At 39.6% G+C, this 24,550-nt stretch overlaps 1 protein-coding gene across 6 annotated transcripts in view; it reads right to left on the bottom strand.

Moving 5' to 3' along the window:
- The window catches only part of LOC105497556 (syntrophin gamma 2), a 564,393-nt gene that overhangs the window by 380,231 nt on the left and 159,612 nt on the right, over positions 1–24,550 (bottom strand). For all 6 annotated transcript variants that reach the window (XM_011768711.2, XM_071076129.1, XM_011768716.3 and 3 more), the window contains 2 exons: positions 8,887–8,930; positions 8,747–8,788 (listed from right to left, as the gene is read on the bottom strand). In XM_011768711.2, coding sequence (XP_011767013.2) covers positions 8,747–8,788; positions 8,887–8,930 — 86 coding nt within the window. The remainder of the gene's footprint in view (positions 1–8,746; positions 8,789–8,886; positions 8,931–24,550) is intronic.

Here is a 24,550-nt window from a genome sequence, read left to right as displayed (position 1 = left end):
TAAGTCTTAAAATCAGGAAGTGTCAAGCCTCCAACTTTGTTCTACTTCAATATTGCATTGGCTATTCTAGCCTTTCCATCTCCATATAAATTTTAGAATCAATTTGTCAATATCCACAAAACTGTTTGCTAGAATTTTGGTTGATATTGTATTGAATCTACAGATCAAGTTGGAGAGAACTAAAATCTTAACAATATTGAGTCTCCCTATTCATGAACATAGACTATCTTCTTCATTTATTTTTTTCTATGATTTCTTTCATCTGAGTTTTGCAGTTCACCTCATTTAGACATTATACACATTTTGTTATATTTACATCTAAGTATTTTATTTCTTTTAGTGCTAATGTAAATGGTATTGTGCTTTTTAATTTCAAAGCCCACTTTTACTTTTTCATTTCTGGTACATAGGAAGGCAATTAAATTGTGTATAATAAATAACCTTGCATTCCACAGCCAAGAGCTTTCAGTATGATGTTGAAAAGAAATGATGAGAAGGGACATCCTTATATTGTTCCTGATCTTGGTGGGAAATCATCTAGTTTCTCTCCATTATCTATGTTGTTAGCTGTGGGATTTTTTTGTAGCTAATCTTTATCAAGTTAAGGAGGTCCTTCTCTACTGTTAGCTTACTGAGAGTTTATATCACAAAATGAATGTTGGGTTTTGTGGAATGCTTTTCCTGCATCCATTTTTATGATCATTAGGGTTTTCTTCTTTAGTTTGTTAATGTGATGAATTACATTAATTTCCAAATGCTGAACTAGCCTTGCATAGCTGCAAAAAACTCCACTTGGTTGTGGTGTGTAATTCTTTTTATACATTGTTGAATTCCATTTGCTAATATTTTGTTGAGGATTTTTTGCATCTATGTTCATGAGAGATACTGGTCTATAATTTTCTTTTCTCATAATGTCTTCATCTGGTTTTGGTATCGTGATAAATCTGGCCTCATAGAATGCACTAGGAAGTATTCCTTCTGTTTCTGTTCTCTGAAAGTGATTGTAGACAATTGGTATAATTTCTGCTGTACTGTTTGGTAGAACTCACCAGGGAACCTGTCTGGCCTGGCATTTTCTGTTTGAAAAAGTTATTAACTATTGATTTAATTCATTTAATAGACGTAGGCCAATCTAGACTGTCTGTATTTTATTGCGTAAGTTTTGGCAGATTGTGCTTTTTAAGGAATTGGTGCATTTCATCTAGGTTATCAAATTCGTCAGCACAGAGGTGTACGCAATCTCGATAGAATCTATAGTAATATCCTCTCTTTGATTTCTAATAATATTAACTTGTGTTCTCTTTCTGCGTATGTAGCCTGGCTATTGGCTTATAAGTTTGTTTATATTTTCAAAGAAATAGTTTTTTCTTCTATCTTGATTTCCTGTCTTCAGTCCCTGATTTCTTCTGTAATTTTCATCATTTATTGTCCTCTATTTACATTGGGTTTAAATTACTTCTCTTTTTCTAGTTTCCTAAGGTGAAAGCTTAGATGATTAATTTTTGACATTTCTTCTAATATATGCTTTCAATTCTATATATTTCTCTCTAAGCACTGCTTTTACTGCATGCCACAAATTTTGATAAGTTGTATGATTATTTTGTTTTAGTTGAAAATATTTTTAAGATTTCTATTGAGATTCATTCTTTGACCAGTGTGTTTAGAAGTGTACTGTTTACTCTCCAAACATTTTGTGACTTCCCAGCAATCTGTTATTGAACCCTAGTTTAATTCCATTGTGGTTTAAGAGCAGACACTGTACAATATCTGATACGGATTGGCTGTGTCCCCACCCAAATCTCATCTTGGACTATAGCTCCCATAATTCCCATGTGTTACGGGAGGGATCTAGTGGGAGGTAATTGAATCACGGGGGCAGTTTTTTCCATACTGTTCTCGTGGTAGTGAATAAGTCTCATGAGATCTGATAGTTTTATAAGGGGAAACCCCTTTTTCTTGTTTCTCATTCTTTTTTGTCTGCCACCATGTAAGATGTGCCTTTCACCTTCCACCATGATTCTAAGGCCTCCCCAGCCACATAGAACTGTGAGTCTATTAAGCCTCTTTTTCTTTATAAATTACCTAGTCTCAGGTCTGTCTTCATCAGCAGCGTGAGAACAAACTAATACAATATCTGTTCTTTTAAATTTGTAAAAGTGTGTTTTTATGGCCCAGCATGTGGTCTGTCTTGGTGAATTCTTCATGTAATCTTCAAAAGAATGCTATTCTGCTGTTGTTGGGTGAAGTAGTCTGTAGATGTCCATTACATGCAGTGGATTGATGATGCTGCTGAAATTTGCTATGTCCTTTCTTATTTCTGCCAGGCGGGTCTATCCATTTCTGACCAGTTGCACTCTTATGGCTGGTTGGGTTATCTGTTGTCAACTCAGCAACCCTCCATTTCCCTTCTCAAAGCAGAAAGAAAAACCAGGTTCCATGTTTCTCCAGATCCTTTCCCATATGTCTCAGGCTGAGAGTTTGCTGAAAGAAACTCATTAAAGATCTGGGAGGGTAAAGAGGAGATGCCAACCGTTTTTGAAGTCAGATAAGCACACCCTTGGGCAGATGCATCCGTGGGGCTACCCATTGTGTCCTGAAAGCCACAGCTTCAACACTGTCGACTGTGGGAGATGTTCCAGAGTTTTCATGAGAATCGCAATTTTTATTTTTCTTAAGAACTGACAATTTTATGGTTTTTGAATATATTATTTTATTTTTTCTGGGGGGAGGTGTTTGTTGTTTGAGACAGAGTCTCGCTCTGTCGCCCAGGCTGGAGTGCAGTGGCACGATCTCTGCTCACTGCAGCCTCTGCCTCCTGGTTTCAAACGATTCTCCTGCCTCAGATTCCCGAGTAGCTGGGATTACAGGCACCCGCCACCATGCCCAGCTAATCATTATTATTATTATTATTATTATTATTATTGTTATTATCTTTTTTTTAGTAGAGACAGTGTTTCACCATGTTAACCAGGCTGGCCTCGAACTCCTGACCTTAAGTAATCCAAAGTTGCTGGGATTACAGGAGTGAGCCACTGACACCGGCCAAATATCACGTTTTCGACGGCAGATTCTCTGCCCTTTGCATTCCAGCAATTCCAACTTGGTGAGAACCCGTTTCTCCCTATCTTCAAACTGTTACAGCTGGAATTCCTGGAGCTGCTCCCATTTTCCTGACCAAATCCTAGTGGGTAGAGTTCAGGTGTTGGGTTGTTGGGTAAGGGCAGCGGCTGCTTAAAGCTGCAGTGGAGAACATGGAGAAAGACAATGACAAGGCTCAGTGACTCATATGTCCATTTTAAGCCATGAGTGCAGTGCTACAGAGCTTTGGGATTCCCCTGAAATTATTCCTTATTTCTTGTAACTACAGAATTAAGACTTCTGAAAACTCAGGCCAATTTGCAGGTGGCTGACTAATTCTATCAGGCAGTGAGTCTCTCTACAGTTAGGGCATTGATGGGTAAAGAGTGGGAATGAGAACAGATCTCAGCATGTCTGTGTCCCTTTTGCACGTTCATATCCTACTGACTTTCCTTCACCTTCCTCCCCTACTGGCAGTCACTTTTGCCCAAAGATCCTCAAATTATGTTTTCTGAGGCAACAATCTGGCAGGACAATGCTGATTTTCCTCAATATGCAGCTGGTCACTCCCCATATTTCTAGTCTCATAGCTAGCCCCAAAACTTATTATGAAGCCTAATTTCAGAAGAGCTAGCCCATGATGCAATGGTCATGACAATGGCAGAAATGAACTTCTGATTGTGCGTGGAAATATGTGTTTAAGGCTGTAGAATCCTCTGTTGGATTAGACCAACTGTATTGATATGGGTGCAATGACTAGAGACTCTGGATTGAATGACTAGAGATTCTGGATTGAATTTGTTTAATTACTTGAGAGAGACTCTATTGGTTTCTTTGGTTAGTTGACTCACAGTGGCCATACTAAGTGAGGTTGAGTTGCCATAGCTTCCTTGGTGTGCGGTCCCAGAAGAAATTCAAAGGTTTATGGAAGTAGGGTGCCTACTCCCATACCTGTTCTCTTGCTGCATCTACATTCACTTCTTTGCCAAAAGACTGAAAAACTCCTAAGTGAGGAAGGCACCAGCATCCCAGAAACTCTGCTGAGGCACTTTCCTGCTGAGCAGGCATGGTACTGGGTTATGCCACCATTGAAGGTGGCTCCTGGAATCCAAAGAGATGGTGGACCCTGGACGGGATGGCAGAGCCCAGCAGCAGCACTGAACCTTCAGACCAGGTGGGTTGGTTCCTTTCATGGGCAGCAGGGCTGATGGTGTGACCTGCAGATCTATCTAGCTATGGCTAACTGATCACGGAGTTCTTAGGACTGAAATAGAGGGGGAATACATTGCAGTTGTAATTGATTTGCGTAGGTGAAAAATCTCCAAGTGGATAGAGACTGGACTTACCACAGTAAAGAGACCTGAGCTCTCAATCCATTTCAGGGAGTCAGTTCCCAGAACCTGCAGCCCTGAATGAAGGGAAGTCCAAGTCTGTTTGAGGAAAGACTGCCAAGCCGTTGTACTGCAGATCTCCCTTTTAGCCTCTGTAAAGTACTTGCAGAGACTGGCAGCTATGAGTGGTGGACAAAGGGCTCCCGGACCCTGGCTCTGGGCCGATGCCAAGTCGTTGGAGTCCCAGTGCCCGCCACGGCCCCTGTCACAATGTGTGGATAATGTGGGTCGGGGGACAGCTGCCTTTGTCTTGGACTCATCCCACACTTGTCTCAGGGCCCCAAACACACCTTGGGGCTCTTTATCTCCCCTCTGAGTACAGAGCCGAACAGATACGTGTCCCACTGGTGGAACCTCCATGTTGGTGTCTGGACCCCTGCATTCAGGCCCATTATGGTTGGGTGACTGGACATCCTAGAATGGCTTTTCCTTTGGAAAATGGAAAACCAAAAGCCACGCTGTAGAAAAGACTTGAAAGATGTGGAGGAGGAAATTTTTATTACATTTCTTTCGATTGCCTCTTGGCTCAGGCAGAAAGCAAATAAATTATTAGCAATGGGAGTGCTCTACTATAAATATCAACAGATGGAACTCCAGTTCCAGCTCTTGTCCCAGATGTGCCCTGTATCCCAGAGCAAATCAAAAACATCCCTGATACCTGGCAAACAGCTACGAAACTGGCCAGTGGTTCTTTCTCCTGCAGTTTCTAGCTGTCAGCACACATCGCCAGAAGTAGACTGCCTCCAAATGGCAATAGTATACCTTTGTGTTCCGGCACCGAGGCCAGAACATACTCATTCTTGAGGAAAAAGGCCTTGCTTACACAGGACGGAACGTCCTGTTTCAGTAGTAAGCATAACACATGTTGGTAAATGGACAACCTGGCGTAACAGGAAGGAAAGCTTCAGCTCTGTGTTAGGAATCCCTTATTCTGCTAACATGGAATGAAGTCCCCAAGGTCTGCTGAGTAAATGGTCAGAGCCAATTTCTGTGAATGGGACTTCCCGCCCTGAGCTGCTGTTCAAAGTAGATGATCTGGAAGGTTCCTTTCTACTCAGAGTGTCCACACCAGTTTTCTCAACATAAGATGTCAACTTTATTTCTAACAGTTAAGTTCAAAATCACCTCCAGGCAGGATCTGCCATGAGTTCTTAATCATAGTAAAAGCTACTATAGGTGACTGAAACATGTAAAAGGACTAATTTAAATTTAAAAAGGAAGCTCTGTGAAAGGTGTTAGTGACTTTTTTTCCAATTAGGGCAATTTTTATCAATGGTTTTCATAGCACTTAAGAACTTAAGACTGTAACTTAGACTAGAAGTAATTTTCTATTACAACATCTTACTTTCACCTTTGAGACGTCTTTTTAAAATTTCCCAATGAACAGTAGAAAAATGACATTCTGTAAAGCTTCTTGTTCTGAGATGCCCTGGGGTGATTAAAGGCGGAACACACCAGCCTTGCTGCGGCCCTGCCAGGCTGTTGTTCTGTGCCCTGCCTGTGGGGGCGCTGGAGAGCAGCCCACCTCCCCGAGCTCCTCACTCTGGATCAGTGGTGGCATCACAGACCAGGCAGAGGGACAGAGGAACCTGCAGCTCCTGCTGCCCGCCCCCCAGACATCCCAATCTGTGTCTGCGCAGGGATGTCACACTGAGTGACAGCCGTCGCCGATCTCCCTTTTCTCCTGAGAGAGACATGTCTCAGAATTTGCCCAGTGAACATACGGGCAGCTTACTCTGCTGTAGCCGCTACAGTATTACGTGCCAATGTGGATGAAAATGCACCGATGTATTAAAAAGGGGAAACTATATGTTACTGTATATGCATTTATGTGTATTAAGATGTTTTAACAACCTAGAGTAGTAAAATTTTCCAAAGCAGTAGAGTGACTAAGATTCACTTTGTGGAGGTAAATCTAATTTTTAGATTAAAAAGGATTCTTCGCATTGAGTAGAACTGACATTTTTTTTTTTTACAATTAATCGAAGCCAGAATTTACTCTGAAAAATGAGGAAGTGAAACCATATGATTTATAAGTCTTGTAGAATTTTAACATTTTAATGAACTTCATGCATCTGAAAAATTGAGATTATACGTCTCATTAGCATTTCTCTAATAATTTATTTTGCATCACATAAGAATGTAGACATATGATATGATCAGTTTGGTTCAAAAAGTATATTTGTATAAGTCCAATATTGTAATAGCTCCATTTATAAGATTTACATATAATTTACTAGATTTTTTTTTGAGATGAAGTCTCATTCTATTGCCCAGACTGCAGTGTAGGGGCCATAATAGCCCATTGCAGCCTCAAACTCCTTGGTTCAAGTGGTCCTCCCACCTCAGCCTCCTGAGTAGCTGGGACTACAGGTATGCACCACCACGCCTGACTAGATTTTATTTTTATTTTTTGTAGAGACAGGTCTTGCTATGTTGCCCAGGCTGGACTTGAACCTCTGGCCTCAAGTGATCCTCCTGTCTAGGCCTCCCAAAGTGCTTGGATTATAGTTGTGAGCAATTAGTGCAAAAAATTGTTGTGGCCGAGCGTGATGGCTCACACCTGTAACCCCAGCACTTTGAGAGGTCAGGGTGGGCAGATCACCTGAGGTCAGGAGTTCAAGACCAGCCTGGCCAACATGGTGAAACCCCATCTCTACTTAAAAAAAAAATACAAAAATTAACCAGGCATGGTGGTGAGCGTCTATAATCCCAGCTCCTCGGGAGGCTGAGGCAGGGAGAATTGCTTGAACCCGGGAGGTGGAGGTCACAGTGAGCTGAGATCTCACCACTGCACTCCAGACTGGGCAACAGAGTGCGACTCTGTCTCAAAAACAAAACAACAACAACAACAACCACAACAAAAAAACTGTTGCTCACAAGCATTTTACTCTCTCTGGGCTAGGATAGAAGTCATGAAGGCATGTCTTGCCTCTCTTTCAATTGTGATGTGTTTTCCCATAATAAGCAAAAGTGTAACAGCACTTCATCTACTCGAGACTTTCAGGTCTTGGAGGCCAAGAATATGCTGATCCTTGTTGCTGTGACTCTTTCCTCCGCCCAGCGCATATTAGAGGTCGATAACTACACATCTTGAAGAAGACACAGATGAATTTGGAGTGAGCGTGTAGGAAGCGATTCCCTGTTTAGTTACAGACGGCTGCATGTGCCTGCCTTGGGTTCACGGAAATTTACTGCTATGCAGATGGGGTGACTTTCGGGTACTAGGGCTGTTGGCCCTTCCTTGGAACTAAAAGTTGGCTAATTGAAAAGATAAACACTGAAGAAGAAATGAGCGCATGCCTGTTACTCTTCATAGGACAAGTTAAATTACCAGCCTGCTTGCCTTTTGCTGCAACTCACAGAATTAACCTCCCGTGAGGGCTCTGCTAGCTGCCTGGGGCCCCAGACGTGCGTCCTGGACTCAGCTTCGCTACCTCTCTCCTTGACCCTGTGTCCCCCAGCTCACTTATCGGCAGAGGGATGCTCTGCCAGGCATCTCACCCGCTTTGTCCTCCACCTCATCTCTCAGCTGTAATACCGTCTCCACCTCTGCCCCCACCCTGCAGGCACTGGACTGACCATGTGTCCCTACCACATGCTTCCTGGCATCAGCCCCATGGTGAGGCTGCACTTGGCTTCTCTCTTCCCAACAGCCAGAATGAGTACCTCGGGGACAGACGTCTGTTTCATCCGCCTTTTAAGCTGACGTGACACTGGAGAAAGCTCATCTCCATGGAAGGCATCCTGCACTGAATGCGTCCTGACCCCCACCATCTTATGTGATCCTCAGAGGTCTCACCTGACATCCTCCACGGCACACATTCTAATGCATGCGTGCTGCTGCCAGCCAATGGGGAGCAAAGGTGTGAAGGCCCTGCAGGTTCCAGTGCCCGGGCGGTACGGGGAGACCCTGCAAAGCCCTGACACCTCCTGTGCTCTGCACGATGACGACCCTTCAGGAATCCCGGGTGAGTCACCTCCTCCCTGAGTTCCAGTGCCCTTGTGATCAACATGGGCTTCATCAAGTGTACTTTACAGCATTTGTGAGGATCCCTGACGGGAACGCTTGTGAAGTGACCCGGTCAGCATGCAACGGTCGACAGTGGGCACTTTGTTAAGGTCCTTTCGTAACACAAGTTACTAAACCTTTTAAGCTTCCTTTCCAATTCTAAGACTGCATCTATGGATAGACTCAGTTAAACACAAATTACAGAGACAAATAATTCAAATACAAGAATAATAAACAGAACAAATATAAAATGTAATTCACTTACCACTTCTTCATGAGTTGCATTTTCTACATTTATGCCATTAACCTGAACAGATGACAAAGTAAGAATGTTGAGAATAATAATTAATACAAGTTAAAAATAAAAATGCAATCAAGTTAAGGATTAACGTGTACAATACTGACCTGGAGAACAGCATCGCCTACGAACAACATCCCTGTCTGGTCCGCTGCAGGGTGGCAAAAGTGGCAACAGTGTTAAGAGAAATCTCAGCGACATTATGCTTTGTTATGACAGTCATTTAAGCACAGTGCTTGCAGCAGCTGAAGTGGCCACGTGTGTGTGTGTGTGTGTGTGTGTGCACCCGTGTCCACGTGAGTAGATGTGTGTTTGTGTGTGCAGGTGCAGATGGGTGTGCATGCGTGGGTGTGGGTGGCATGCATGGGTACTTGCGAGTCTGAGTCTGTGAATCTGTTATGTGTGTGCCTGTGTGTACACATGGATGTGTGTGTGCATGTGTCCATAGGGGTGTGGGAAATGTCAACACATAGCAACAGGCGGCCGCTTCATAAGGAAAGCTAGATTGATTTACGTGCATTAAGAGAGTTGCTTTCCAGTCACAGAAGACTTGTTTAATGTGGAAAACAAATGTCACTTCCTCCTAATAAAGGGTTTCATTACAGGATATGGAAAGTCTGATGCACATTTTTCATTAAATGTGCAACAAACAAGAAATTCCCAAAGTCACTTAGCATTTTCCCTCATTCCCACAAACAAACATACACAGACGGCTCTAATCAAAATGACTGTACCTAGAATATTAAATGCAACAAATTGAAAAACTTTGTATGAGAAAGTTTGGCTATAATCTATGCAGCATGTCTTCACTTAACCTTTCCATCGTCAGAGAGGCAGAGAGAGCCCCATTAAATAAGATCGAACAAATCTGCACAAAAGCTAAGGCTTTTTGCCCCAGTTTTTGCCTTCATATAGGTTTGTTTCAATTTTAAGTCTTTGTTTAAATAGTGGAAAACAAGCAGTAACCTGTTCTTCGAAAGTGGGAACGCTCTTGACAAACTATATACAGATTAAATGTCAATTCTAAATATTACTTCTAGTGTTTAGCAAATATCAAATCGTGTGGAAACTATAGTTTTCAGATCACTGTACGTAATGGTACCGATTCTGTACAGCAATGGTACTGATGCTAAGTGATCCAAATAAAGTTCTCATTTGCACCAAAACTGTCCAAGGCAAAGCTGCCGTGGACCATGCAGTGGTGGCAGCTCTTCTCCCCTGCGCCGTCTCCCTGTGTTCAAACTGCCCCCTCTCTGTCTCTCACTGTCTCTGTGTCTCTCTGTCTCTGTGTCTCTCTGTCTTCGCATGCTGCTCTTCCCCTCTCTAGCCACACCAGGGTGGGTTGCATCCTGAAAACATTTATTGATTATCTGAAATAATGGACTCTGGGCTGGGGCCTCAGAAGCATTACAACCCTAAAATTTAAGGGAATCAAAGATTAACATAAAAAAGTACACACAGAATATGTGGATTCCATGTGAAATTACACATGTGGTAGTGATTATATAGATCATATAATATGGATGCTATAAAAGTGCAGAAAATTGCATATGATAAAAAACAAGGTCCAAATCAATTAATCATCATAATTCTCAATGTTTAGTTTAAGAAGCACCAACTTTATTAAACACCTGCCTGGCGCATCAGAAACTTAGCTTCAGCTTGTCTAACAGGATTGTTCTTATCAGAGTATTTTACCCCATGGTCTGAATGGACCTACAGAAAATAAAAATCTCTGTGCATTTAGATGCATTGATTTTTCAAAACAAACTTTAGCTACTTATGGAAAGTGTCGTCATCGAACAAGTCCAGTGCAGGAGATAATGTGTTTTTTTGTTTTGTTCTGTTTTGTTTTGTTTTGAGATGGAGTCTCGCTCTTGTCGCCCAGTCTGGAGTGCAATGGCGCGATCCTGGCTCACTGCGACCTCTGCCTCCTGGGTTCGAGTGATTCTTTTGCCTCAGCCTCCCGAGTAGCTGGGATTACAGATGTGCACCACCACACCCTGCTAATTTTTTTGTATTTTTAGTAGAGACAGGGTTTTGCCATGTTGGCCAGGGTGGTCTTGAATTCCTAACCTCAGGTGATCTGCCCACCTCGGCCTCCCAGAGTGCTGGGATTACAGGTGTGAGCCACCGCGTCCGGCCGAGGTAATGTGTTTTTAAAATGATATGCATGGTAATCCCTCACAGTAAATGACTTAATCTCTTTGTTTGATGAAGGTCAGTGAAGACGCATCTGACTCTTCTAACCTAAAGCAGAAAGCAGCATTTTGTTTTGTCAACAAGCCACATGTGCGTCTGAGATCCCACAGAACAGCAGACAAAAATGACTGTCCAGATCCAGGCACCAAAATGCATAACCAAATTCCCTGAAAATAGTGGTATCTAGAGTTTTCAGAATGGAACTGCCATTTCCTGTCTGGAACGAATGCAGTGAGGTCTATTTTGCTCTAGAATTGGTCAGAAGCCGCCTCCAGACGGCAGAAAAACTCACATGGGACAGTGCTGAGCCCGTGGGTCAGCAGCCTCCCTGGACTCGGGCTTTTCTGCAGGACCTGGGGTTTAATGAGATGACGATGAATTGCAGCCCAGCGTCTGTCTGCGTGCCAGGCCTCCTCACCCACCACGCCCACGGGGAGCATAGCAGTGCTTACTTGGAGGGAAGTCCGCCTCATTAAAACATTTCACAGACCCCGAAGAGCATCCTGGACACCTGAGTCAATACGTCTTCCGTTTTGATTTGAGCTCTGAAGCCACCCAGGGACCTCCATCTGGGAAAAGCAGGGATCCCAGGGCTCGCTGCTTCTTACTTGCCTCTGACTGGGAGAGCTCCAGGCTCTGCAGGTCCCGCAAGTTTGGAGGCCTGTGGGCACTGAGGCAGTGGAGACAGTGAGGCCCTAAGGAACTGGCACATAATTTTTGTGTGTGCAAACATATAATGTTATAAATTCTCAAGTAATGAAATTAAAATGCCAGCAGCAGTCTAGGTAAATAGCAAACATTGGCATACACTTTCTGCAGTTTTTGCTGAAAATTAAAGGATCAAATTAAAATCCTTAAAGGAGAGACGGAAATCCTTCCTTAACTAAAACTTAGGAGTTTAAACAGCAGGAAAACAATAATTTTAATGTGGTGAGACATGCTTGTTGGTTTATTCTTCATTTTCTTGCCTCCACTTTCTCCCTCCTCTTGCTGTGGGTAACAATTAGGTTCCCTCAGTTCTGGAGCCAACACTTGGGTTAAGCATTTGATGGCCAGACAAAGGGAAGTCCAGCCTCTCCTCATGTCCCACCAGAGTCCTTCAGGTAGAAAAACACTGTGTGAAATCGCTGTTTCTTTGTTCATTGGTTTCCTAGATTTTGTTTCCTCTTTCCTCTGTTTGTGGCAATAACCTGGGTCATTAAAACTACTGATAACTGAATTTATAGTAAACCATAATTTCATTATTTCCAGAATGCTCAAGGTTCTTAAATATACTGACTTGAAATGGCTTTAAGCTAACTTAGTTCAAGCGTTATCAAAACTTTCACGGAATTTTAAGTCATCATTGTGCTTTGGTCCTAAATGTAGCTTAAGAAACAAAGAGAGCAGAGAAAGAGCACATCATGGAGCTCCGTGTAGTTATTAACAGCTAAAGTTTACAAACAACATTACAAAAGCGTGAACCCTGTGAAATGTTGGCTTAAAACCAACCTTCTTAAGCAATTTTGGTTCAGTGAAAGGGAGGAGGAAGGAGAGTCATTCCCAGTTATTAAATGAAAGGTAATTACAAATACTTTCCAGCTAAATCTGTGAAATGTTTTTCACCTGACGGACACTTTTAGCCTTAAAAAAATTAAAAAGTGGTAAAATGGGTGATAAAATAAAATCATGAAAGTTCGATTTTAATTCAAAAATTTAACGCCCCTAAATAAAATGAATTTGGTCAGATTAGGCAAGGTTTGTTGATTTTAGCTGAAAAGTGATTCTAGTTAATCCCTATGGTAATACAGCCACTGCCTCATGTTTTATGAGTGTCTAATACAGACACTCATAAAATTCATATGCTAAATGAAATATAGCATAATGCATTTTAATCCATATAAATATTCAAACTCCTACAAAATGTTATAATGAGGTGATATTTTGTTTCATTATATTTGCTTTTTCAAGATAAAGTAATTATAGGGTTATCTGAGGTCATGTAAAGGTAATGTAATTAAGGTTTGGAACACAACTGTGTTATCATGAACATAATTGTGTTTTCTTGAAAATTAATTAGAATTTGTAAAGTTAAGACATTTGTTAAATATTTATTCACATATGCATGTGGATAGTGTTATATAATGATAATATTTGTTACCAAGTCTTAATATTGAGTTAGATTTTATTATTTATTTGAATTAATAATGACTAAAATTACTGAGCATTTCTTACAGGTCAGACAACCTTCATAGTCCTTATGGACTTATTTAAACCACATCACAACCCCATGTGTAAGGCATAATCATCACCCCACAGGTAAAAATTCTGGACCTCAGGGTCAAAATTCAGACCACGTGCCACGTCAACACCTGTGCATGTCTGACTAGACACTGAGCAGAGAATGTAAGGCAAAGAAGACATATGGTATGATTTTAATTACTGTGAAGTTCAAAACCAAGCAAAACTAAACAATGTGATGTTTGGGGACACATATGTGGCTGAACTGTAGAGAAAAGCAAAAGCATGGTTCTCACTGAACTCAGGAGAGAAGGGGCAGGCACGGGGCATGGGGCTCTGGGCGGTATTTAGCTCTGAAACTGGAGGGAAGGTGAGTGGGCGTTTGCTCTAGTGTGGTTTAGAGGATGGTATCATGTACACTCAGCCAACACACGTCTCAGCTTCTTCCACAGCTTACACTCAGCTTCCACAGTGGAGGATGGCTAACCCGCCTAACAGTGCAGACCCGCAGCCGACCCCACAACTCTGCTCAGTCACTCCCTCAGTCCCCACTCACTGCCTCACTGCCTCCGGAACAGGCAACCTAGAAACAGAATCGAGGTTTGCTTACCACCACGATGACACATGATCTTTTGACACATGATCAAAAGATAACGGGACAAAACTTAAGGGAAAAATTGCCTACATCAAGAGAGAATTTTTTCTTTTCAGGTAGTTTGCATGGTGTCGAAACAACAGCAGCTGGGTGATCTGAAATCATGCCTTCCGCAAACTCAATTCCAGGCATCCGGAAAGGAGTGCTGCTTTTACTCAACTTCCCCGTGGCTCTGACTGTATTTGTGTACTTGGTGTTACAGATTAAATGCATGCTGTCAAACCTATCAACTTGTGTATGTATGTATGTTGTGTATATTTATCTATATATACACACACACACATACATACATATACAGGTTATATATATAGAGAGAGAGAGATTATCTGATTAAATAAGCTCTAATTTTATTTTATTTTTAAAACAAAAGGTTTCTGAAACTTTAAGTTTACAGTTCAACTTACTGTTTTGTAAAACAATGTAGCAGAGACTATATTAAAATCTATACGAGAATGTGTATTTGATAGTTTAGAGAAAAGCTGTTAGCCTAGGACACGGGTGAAAGTAAATGTAAACATTTTCCCATTAGGTGAAGAGCTCAAAAGGAAAAGGATCTGCCAGTGGGTTAAACGGGCCCCTCATAAAGGTGTGAACTAGAAGAACAGGAGAGTTTCTGCATTTTCTCTGGAACTTTAAACTGAGGGAAATGAATAGTGTGTCCCACGTTTGTGCTCATTTTCAAAAAGAGCTCACTTTAACGATCCGTGGACTCCAACGGTATCACTAAAATACATAATCTGAGAGATGTAAGTCAAATGGATTCGCCAAAACAACTCGAAGCTTGCGCACCGCAGGCCAGGGTGTAGCTGAATCCATCCCGAGTGTGACTCTGGAACTTAAATGGCCTTTTTACATCCTGATAAGCAAGAGCAGCGCTCCGGCACCTAAACGCTTTTACCAAGAGCAGCGCTCCGGCACCTAAACGTCTCTACCAAGAGCAGCGCTCCGGCACCTAAACGTTTCTACCAAGAAAGAAATGCCAGCCGAACATAGACACCAAGAACTGCCAGTCAAAACACATCTTCTGATTAAAACTAACGTCAGCAAATTAACTCAGGAATAAATCAGACAGCGCTTATATAATCTTAACAGACCAGAATGTCTTACAATTGGAAACCTGCATCAATCCCACAGAGAGCTGCCTGCATCTCAGTAGCAAAGCACATTACAGTTTGGCCCGAGGCTGTGTCTTGTCTGGGGCTCCTGTTGACTGTATAAATCCTATAATCATTGTTTGAATTTATATTGTGTTACCTGATAAAAACAAAGGTCATTAAATTTGTTTTTATTACCATTTAGTCAAAACTATAGAAAAACTACTATAGTATTGATGACAGGCTGCAGGATTTAGCTATCTGTGGCAAATGAAACTCTAAATTGGCAGTGTCAATGTAAACGCCTAAGTTTTCAATAGACTTTCTTCACCTCTGCAGAGTACCCAGTGATGACCGACTCATGAAGGGCTATGAAAAATGCTTCTCTATACAGAGATTTTAATCTCCAACACTGTACTCCCGCAAATGAATCAAGCTTCTTGTCAAGAAACACATGCTTTATGACTTGGGCACAAGACTTTCTCAGGTTACTCCAAAAATATGAGCCTGGAACATTCTTTTAAATTGTTTCCAGGAGTTTTTGGGGAGGGGCAACAAATGTTGAAAGGATGGACAAGCCATCTAGATGGAGTTTTCACCAGCCTAACTGTGATGATGTATCAAAAAGAAAACTTTAATTGTCATTTCTTAAAATAATTTCAGCAGTGTTACAGTTCTTTTTGAACTTTTCTAGCTGGAAAAATTGTAATGCAAAAAAAGATTTTATCATGTAAAATATTATTAATCTGAAAGGAAAAATGAAAATTTATCTTCTTTATCATATATAAGAGTTAGTTTTATTCAACTGAGAAAACCATATTGCTATTTTTAAACTCTGAGTTTATTCTCAGAGTTTGCTAGAAAAAATTATGCAAAAAATTATGTTGTCACTTCACCAAATGGCTCCAAAGAATGTCATCCATGAATTTGGGATGTCCATGTCCATGATAAGTGACAGCCTATTTACTCAGGGGAAGCAGTCAAGGAAGCCGGAGATTCACAGACTCAGAAGTACTTTCATTGCTCATATTCTGTAAAATAAGCACGAAAAATAAGACAGACACATATGGCTTTTAAGTTTTTTGGCCAAGAATTTAAGATGAATGAGTTCTTTTGCCTGTAACTCTTATTATCAGGAACTCTACAATCAATAAGAAGTAGACTTGCTCCCTACAAATGTTAAGTGGATGTATGGCCTGCAAGAATTTTTATTACAACCTTGTGAACACCACCTTCAAATATTTTATATATTAAATTACATGAAGATAACGTTATAAAATATTAAAGAGGTATTTAAAGGCATTCTCTTGATGATAATGAGAGGTCACATTAACTTGGCAATGATGTATTATTGACTGCAGAGTCTACTGCACAGCTCATCAGAAATCCTCCAAGCCCTACTCAACACCAGGACAACCAGAAGTGGTTGAGGTTTCCAGTTTCACCTCAAAAGAATTAAAGGTGAAATGTCATAAGTTATATGCATATTATAATTGCTAAATTTAACACATGGAACATTAAGGACTACTTAGAATGACAAATATTACATACAAAGTTAAATTAAGGCAGTCACAAACTTGACCTTCATATTTGGCTTTACGGTTTGGCGCTACGGTTTGCCTCAGATGACAGATGACCATGATGAAATTATTAATTTCCAACGCCAAATTTATCCAAAATTGTATATTTGTGTCTATTTACCAGAAGAGACACATTTCCGTGGGAAGGAATTCTCAAATCATGATGTAGACCTTTATACAAAAGAAACAAGGTACCATAATGGACACTGAGTTCAAAAGCACGTTTGCAGGACATGCAGATACAAACTTCATCTTGTCATTTATCATAAAGGCTTCTGGTAAAGGCCAATGACTTTCAAAATCAGCGTAGAGAAGGATGCTCTGAGAACCTACAAAGAACTCAAACAAATTTACAAGAAAAAACAAACAACCCCATCAAAAAGTGGGCAAAGGATATGAACAGACATTTCTCAAAAGAAGACATGCATACAGCCAACAGACACATGAAAAAATGCTCGTCATCACTGGCCATCAGAGAAATGCAGATCAAAACCACAATGAGATACCATCTCACACCAGTTAGAATGGCGATCATTAAAAAGTCAGGAAACAACAAGTGCTGGAAAGGTTGTGGAGAAACAGGAACACTTTTACACTGTTGGTGGGACTGTAAACTAGTTCAACCATTGTGGAAAACAGTATGGCAATTCCTCAAGGATCTAGAACAAGAAGCACCATATGACCCAGCCATCCCATTACTGGGTATATACCCAAAGGATTATAAATCATGCTGCTATAAGGACACATGCACACGTATGTTCATTGTGGCACTATTCACAATAGCAAAGACTTGGAATCAACCCAAATGTCCATCAGTGACAGACTGGATTAAGAAAATGTGGCACATATACACCATGGAATACTATGCAGTCATAAAAAAGGATGAGTTTGTGTCCTTTATAGGGACATGGATGCAGCTGGAAACCATCATTCTCAGCAAACTATCACAAGAACAGAAAACCAAACACCACATGTTTTCACTCATAGGTGGGAACTGAACAATGAGATCACTTGGACTCGGGAAGGGGAACATCACACACGGGGGCCTATTATGGGGAGCGGGGAGGGGGGAGGGATGGCATTGGGAGTTATACCTGATGTAAATGACGAGTTGATGGGTGCAGCACACCAACACGGCATAAGTATACATATGTAACAAACCTGCACGTTATACACATGTACCCTAGAACTTAAAGTATAATAATAATAATAATAAAAGAAGGATGCTCTGCAGAGGAACTAAGTAGTGACAACCACGCAGAGTTTTCTTGGGAAATCATTCGTTAGAAGATTTAGAAAAATGAATGAACGAATAGCAAATCCTTTAGCTTATCTCAAGAATCAACTGTCTCATCTCACTTTTGGTACTTTCTGAAAATGTCCTGCATAAAAGGTATATGTCGTTTATTCAAGGTCGATTCCCTGCTGTATAGCATTTGCTCTGACGATGGAAAGGCTAGACACTTCTCCTAGGTGTATGTCGTTTATTCAAGGCCGATTCCCTGCTGTATAGCATTTGCTCTGACGATGGAAAGGCTAGACACTTCTCCTAGGTGTATGTCGTTTATTCGAGGCCGATTCCCTGCTGTACAGCATTTGCTCTGACGTTGGAAAGGCTAGACACTTCTCCTAGGTGTATGGATCTCCCCTTCAGCACTGGAAGTAGATGAGTAATCGTTTCCTAAAATCATAAACCGAATCGTTTTCCAACAGTTTCCAAGTCGAAAATGCAGATTTCATTTTGAAAAAAAGTCAACTGGAATATCAGAAAGTCACATTAAGTGGCTGTGAAAAGACAAACTGAGCATTTCCTGTGCACTCTCATCCTGGCTGATGGCTATCAGCCTTGGACAAGAAGATTTCCAATGTCTATTAGTCCAGTGCAGAAGTAAAACCCCAAGCAGAAGTCCTAGTTTCTAACACAGTTTTCACCCTCCACCATATCATGGCAATATATAAACAACATTGAAAGTTGGCACGGGAAACTCAGATTACACTGTGAGGGTCTGAGAGAAGCAGGGAGACCAGAGCTTGTATTCATTTATCAAACACTATTTCTGTACTGTACATTTTGTGTTGATGGAGGCATCACTTAAATGAAAGAGAAAAAATGAAACGGTTATGAATAAATCTCTAAAGCAGATATTCATTATGTTACAAAGCCTGTTGAAAGACGAAAACTTCCATAACAACACAAAAATAAATTCAAATCCACGGAATCCATTTTTCAGATTATTGTATGTATTCATATGCATAATAAAAATGTATACAATTATTTTGCTCATTTTAAAAAAGCAATTTTTTTATACAGCCCCAAATGGTGAAATGAGTAGACTCTAGATATAATCACGATTCCATTATTCACAGTATGCAAAAATAAATAAATTACATTCCTTACAGAATGGCAAATTAAAAACCATATGATCATCTAAATAGATTCAGAAAAAAAGCATTTAATAAAATTTAACACTTCTTCACGACAAAAACTCTCAGTGAATAGGTATAGAAGAAAAGTACTTCAAAACAATAAAGGCCACATATAACAAACCTGCAGCTAACACTATGCTGAATGGAAAAGCTGAAAACCGGAACAAAACAAGGATGCCCACTCTCACCACTCTTAATCAACATGGTCCTGGAAGTCCTAGCTAGAGCACTCAGGCAAAAGAAATAAGAGACATCCAAATTGAAAAAGAGGAAGTCAAATTGTCCCTTTTTGCAGATGACATGATCTTGCATAGAAAAACCTAAAGGCTTTACCAAAAAACTCTTAGAACTGATAAATGAATTCAGTAAAGTTACCGAATACAAAATCAACATACAGAAATCAATAGTGTTTCTAAATACAAACAATGAACTTGCTGAAAAAAATCAGTAAACCAATTCCATTTACAACAGCCACACACATACACACACACATACACACCTTAGAATAAATTTAACCAAGGATATGAAAGATCCCTACACGGAAAACCATAAAAAATTGGTAGAAAAAATTGACGATGACACAATGGAATGACATAATATGTTCATGGACTGGAAAAATCAAAACTGTTCATATGACCATACTCCCCAAAGTGATTTAAAAATTAAATGCAAACCCTATCAAAATACCAATGACATTCTTCACAGAAATAAAAAAGAAAATCCTAAAATTTGCACAGAACCACATGAGGCCCGCACAGAACCACATGAGGCCCCAAGTAGCCAAAGCAATCCTGAGAAACAAGAATAAACTTGAAGGTATTACACTTCCTGATTTAAAATTATATTACAAAGTTATAGTAACCAAAATGACATGGTACAGGCAAAAAATAGATAGACTAATCAAACAAGATAAGTATCCCAGAAATTAATCCATGTATCTATAGACAACATACTTTTTTTTTTTTTTTTTACAAAGGGCACCAAGAACATATATTGAGAACATTTTCTCTTCAATAAATGGTGCTGGGAGAACTGGCTATTCACTTGCAGAAGAAGGAAACTGGACCCATCTCTCACTTTGTATAAAAATTCAACTCAAAATGGATCAAAGATCTAAATGTAAGACCCAAAACTATAAAACTACTAGATGATAAAAATAGAGGCAATGGTTCTGGACACTGGTCTGAGAAAAAATTGTAAAAATAAGACCTCAAAAACACAGATAACAAAAGCAAAAATAAACAAATGGGATATATCAAACTAAAAAGGTTCTGCACAGCAAAGGAAACAACAGAGTGAAGAGACAAGCCACAGAATGGGAGAAAATATTTTCAAAGTATTCATTTGACAAAGGATTAATATCAGTATATACAAGGAACTCAAATCTCTCAACAGCAAAAAAAAAAAAAAAAATCCTACTGAAAAATAGGCATATGATCTGAACAGACATTTCTCAAAAGAAGACAAACGACTAAAGATATGAAAAAATGCTTAAAATCACTAATCATGAGGCAATGCAAATAAAACCCACAATAAGATGTTATCTTATCCCAGTGAGAATGGTTATTACCAAATAGACCAAAAATGACAAATGTTGGTGAAGGTGGAGATGAAAGGAAACTCACACTGTTGGTGGTAATGTAACCTGGTACAGCCACCATGGAAAACAGTATGGAGTTTTCTCAAAAAACTAAAAATAGAACTACCATATGATTCTGGCAAACCCGCCACTAGCATTTCTCCAAAGGAGAGAAAATCAGTTATGTCAAAGATATATCTGCACCCCATGTTAATTGTAGCAATATTTGCAATAGCCAAGATACAGAACAAAGCCAAGTGTCCCACAACAGGTGAATGAATAAAGACAATGTGGTGTATACACACAGTGGAGCACTATTCAGCCACACACAGAATGAAACACTCCCATTTGTGGCAGAGTGGTGAACCTGTAGGACATTACTTTAAGTGAAGTCAGCCAGGCCCAGGAAGTTAAACACTGCATGTTCTCACTCATGTGGAAGCTGATCTCATGGAACTAAGGAGTAGAATAGTGGTTACTAGAGGCTGGGAAGGGGAAAGGGTAAAAGAGATGTGGAGAGACTTTTTTAAGGATACAAAATTACAGCTACATAGGAGGAATACTTCTAGTGTTCTATAGCACTGTAGAACGATGATAGTTAGCAATAATATATTGCATATTTTCAAATAGCTAGAAGAGAGTATATTGAATGTTCCTAACACAAAGAAATAATAAATGTTGGAGATGATGAATATAATTACCCTGATCTGAGCACTATATATTGTATGCATTGAAGCATCATCATGTACCCCATAAATACGCACAATTATGTGTTAAGTAAAAAAAAACACAGCTTCACCCTATCCCTGTACACCACACCCTACTGTCTAATTCTGTCATTTATTCTATCATCATATCCTGTTCCGAAATTTACTATCTGATCTAATGTGTTACTTTTTGCCACAAGAGAAAAAGTTTCTCCATTGAGATTAAGCAAAACACACATTAATATTAAAACAGCTGACATTTATTTACTGTAAATCTGCAAGAAAAGAAAGGTAGCATGTCCATCTCAAGTATGCCAGATGAGTCTTTCCTTCTGTGATTTGTATTTACAATAACTCACCTTAGAAAACAATTCTGGTTTGGAGGTATGGTAGGTTATTAAGGGTTTTGAATGACTAACACCAAGATATTAGAGGAAAGCAGCAAACTTCAAACCTAAGGATACAAATAAAAATATGCGCAAATGCATGGGTGCTTTGAAGGTGAAGGGAGGGAGAGGGAAGAAGCAAGAGGAGGACAGGAGGAAGGGAGAGAGGAGAGGAAAGCTCAGCTTCCTATCACACACTCTTGACTTAAAAAAGGACAAAAACTCTACTTTGATAATAAAGTTCATGAATGAAGAAATGAAGTTTTAATATTATGAAATAAATATGCTATGCAAGAAATCTCTCGAGTAGTCAGACTTTAGTAACTTAATATTTAGCATATTAAAATGAAGACTTTTAAATAAAAAGTTTTATTTAACATAATTTGAAGGTTAATGCTGCTGTTGATTCAAATTGTGAATGTCCTGTGGATGTCCAGTAGATTTTTGTTACTATTTTTTAATAATAATAGTATGTTTAAGGCATACAAAAAGATGTTATACATAGCAAAATGGTTACTATAGTGAAGCAAATTAACATATCCATCATTTCACCTGATTACCCATATTTTTGTTTTGTTTGTTTTGTGTGTGTGTGTGTGTGTGTCAAGAGCAACTAAAACGTAGCAGGAATCTCCAACATAGTATGATTGTGTGACCTTTAGTCCTCATGAGGGGCACTGGACCTCTAGACTCACTCATCCACTTGTGCACTGCTTTGCATCCTCTAACCTACAGCTCCTCATTCCTCCCCACCGCCGTCTCCTCACTTCTGGTGGCCACTGTTTGATTCTCCTTCTCTGTATGTTTGACCTTTTTCTCAGGTTCCACCCATAAGTGAGGTTATGTGGTATTTCCCTTTAATGTCTGGCTTCTTTCCCCTGGCATAGCATCCTCCAGGTTCAACCCTGTTGTGACAAAGGGCAGGACCTCCTCCTTCTTCAAGACTGAGTAATATTCCATCCTATATATTTTCAAATGGTAATTGACAATTTACAATTATATAAACTTATAGGGCAAAAATAACGTTACGATTTATGAATGCAATATGAGATAATGAAACCAAGCTGGTTAACATATCTATGACCTCAAATACTTCACGGTTTTATAACGAAAACATTTAAGATAATATTCTTAGCAATTCTGAAATGTACAATCTATTAAAAAGCTATCTTTGCCACACTGTGCAAGAGAACTTAAAAAAAAATCCCACTGCATAACTGAGAGTCTGTGCCCTCTGACCATCATCTCCCCATTCTCCAATCCCCAGCCTCTGTAAGCACCACCCTACTCTCTGCTTCCATGAGTTCAATTGCTTTAGATACCACATATAAGTGAGCATGTGGCACTTGTCTTTCTGTATCTGCCTTGCCAGTTTTTAATTGGGTTACTTGTTCTTCTCCGATTAACTTGAATGAATTCTTCATAAATTTTGAATATTAGCCTCTTATCAGATACACGTTTTGCAAATATACTTTCCCCATCCACAGGCTGCTGCTGCTGGTCTTGTTTTCTCTGCTGTGCAGAAACTTTTCAGTTTGATGTAGTCCAATTTATCCATTTTGCTTTTGTAGTCTGAGCTTGTGGTGTGACAGCCAAGAAATTATCGCCAAGGCCAATATCGAGGAGCTCGTCTCCTACGTTCTCTTCTAGGAGTTTTATGGCTTCTGATCTTACAGTTAAGACTTTCATCCATTTTTGGTAGATTTCCTATATGGTTAAGCTAAAGGCCCAATTTCACTATATCACATGTAGAAGTCCAGTTTTCCCAGTAACATTTATTGAAAAGAATATACATTCTCCATTGTATCCTCTTGATGCCCTCGTCCAAAATTAGTTGAATACATTTGCTTAGACTTATTTCCGGGCTCTGTATTCTGCTCCACTGGTGTATGTGTCTGCTTTTTATATCAACATCATACTGTTTTGATTACTACAGTAATATAATCTTAAATCAGAAATTGTGATGCCTTCAACCTTCTTTTTCTTAGAACTGTTTGGCCATTCAAGGTCTTTTGTGATTCCATATGAACATTTGAATTGTTTTTTTCTGTTTCTGTGAAAAATGTCATTGAGATTTTGATAGGGATTACGTGGACTCCTATATATCACTTTGGCTCATAGATGTTTTAGCACTGTTAATAACCATGAGCCCAGACACGAGCCCAAAATGACTTTCCATTTATTTCTATCTTCTTCAATGTTTTGAATTGTCTTCATCAATGTTTTATAGTTTTCATTGTATAGGTCTTTTATCTCCTTGGTTATACTTATTGTTAAATATTTTATTTTTTTCTGGTGCTTGCATTAATAAATGGGATTTTCTTGATTTTTCAGCTAAGTTATTATTTGTGTATAACAATGCTATTAATTTTTGCATATTAACTTCATATCCTGACACTTTACTGAATTTAATTATGGGTTCTAACAGTTTTTCTGTGAAATCTTTGGGGTTTTTACATAGAGAATCATGCCATCTGCAAACAGATAACTTTACTTCTTCCTTTGTGATTCGGATAACTTTTATTTATTTATTTTTTGTCTGATTGCTCATGCAAGTATTTCCAGTGTCATGTGGAATAAAAGTGATGAGACTGGCCATCCTTGCCTCGTGGAGGATCTCAATGTTAAAGCGTTTGTTTTTTCATATTGATCATAATGCTAGCTAGGAATTTTTCACAAATGGCTTTATTGTGAACATGCTTTCTATACCTGAACTGCTGAGATTTTTTATCATAGATACTGGGCTTTGTCAAATGATTTTTCTGCATCAGTCTGTTAATGTGATGTGTCACATTGGTGAATCTGAAAACGTTAAACTGGCCTCACATGCCATGGAAGACTCCTACTTGGTCATTGCATGTAATCTTTCTGATGTGCTGTTGGACTTGGCTTGCTAAAGTCATTACGAGAATGTCTGCATA

Source organism: Macaca nemestrina, chromosome 13 (assembly GCF_043159975.1).
Source record: "Macaca nemestrina isolate mMacNem1 chromosome 13, mMacNem.hap1, whole genome shotgun sequence".
NCBI classification, from domain to species: domain Eukaryota; kingdom Metazoa; phylum Chordata; class Mammalia; order Primates; family Cercopithecidae; genus Macaca; species Macaca nemestrina.
Note: the sequence above shows the minus strand (reverse complement) of the source record. Positions and strands in the feature narration are given on the sequence as shown.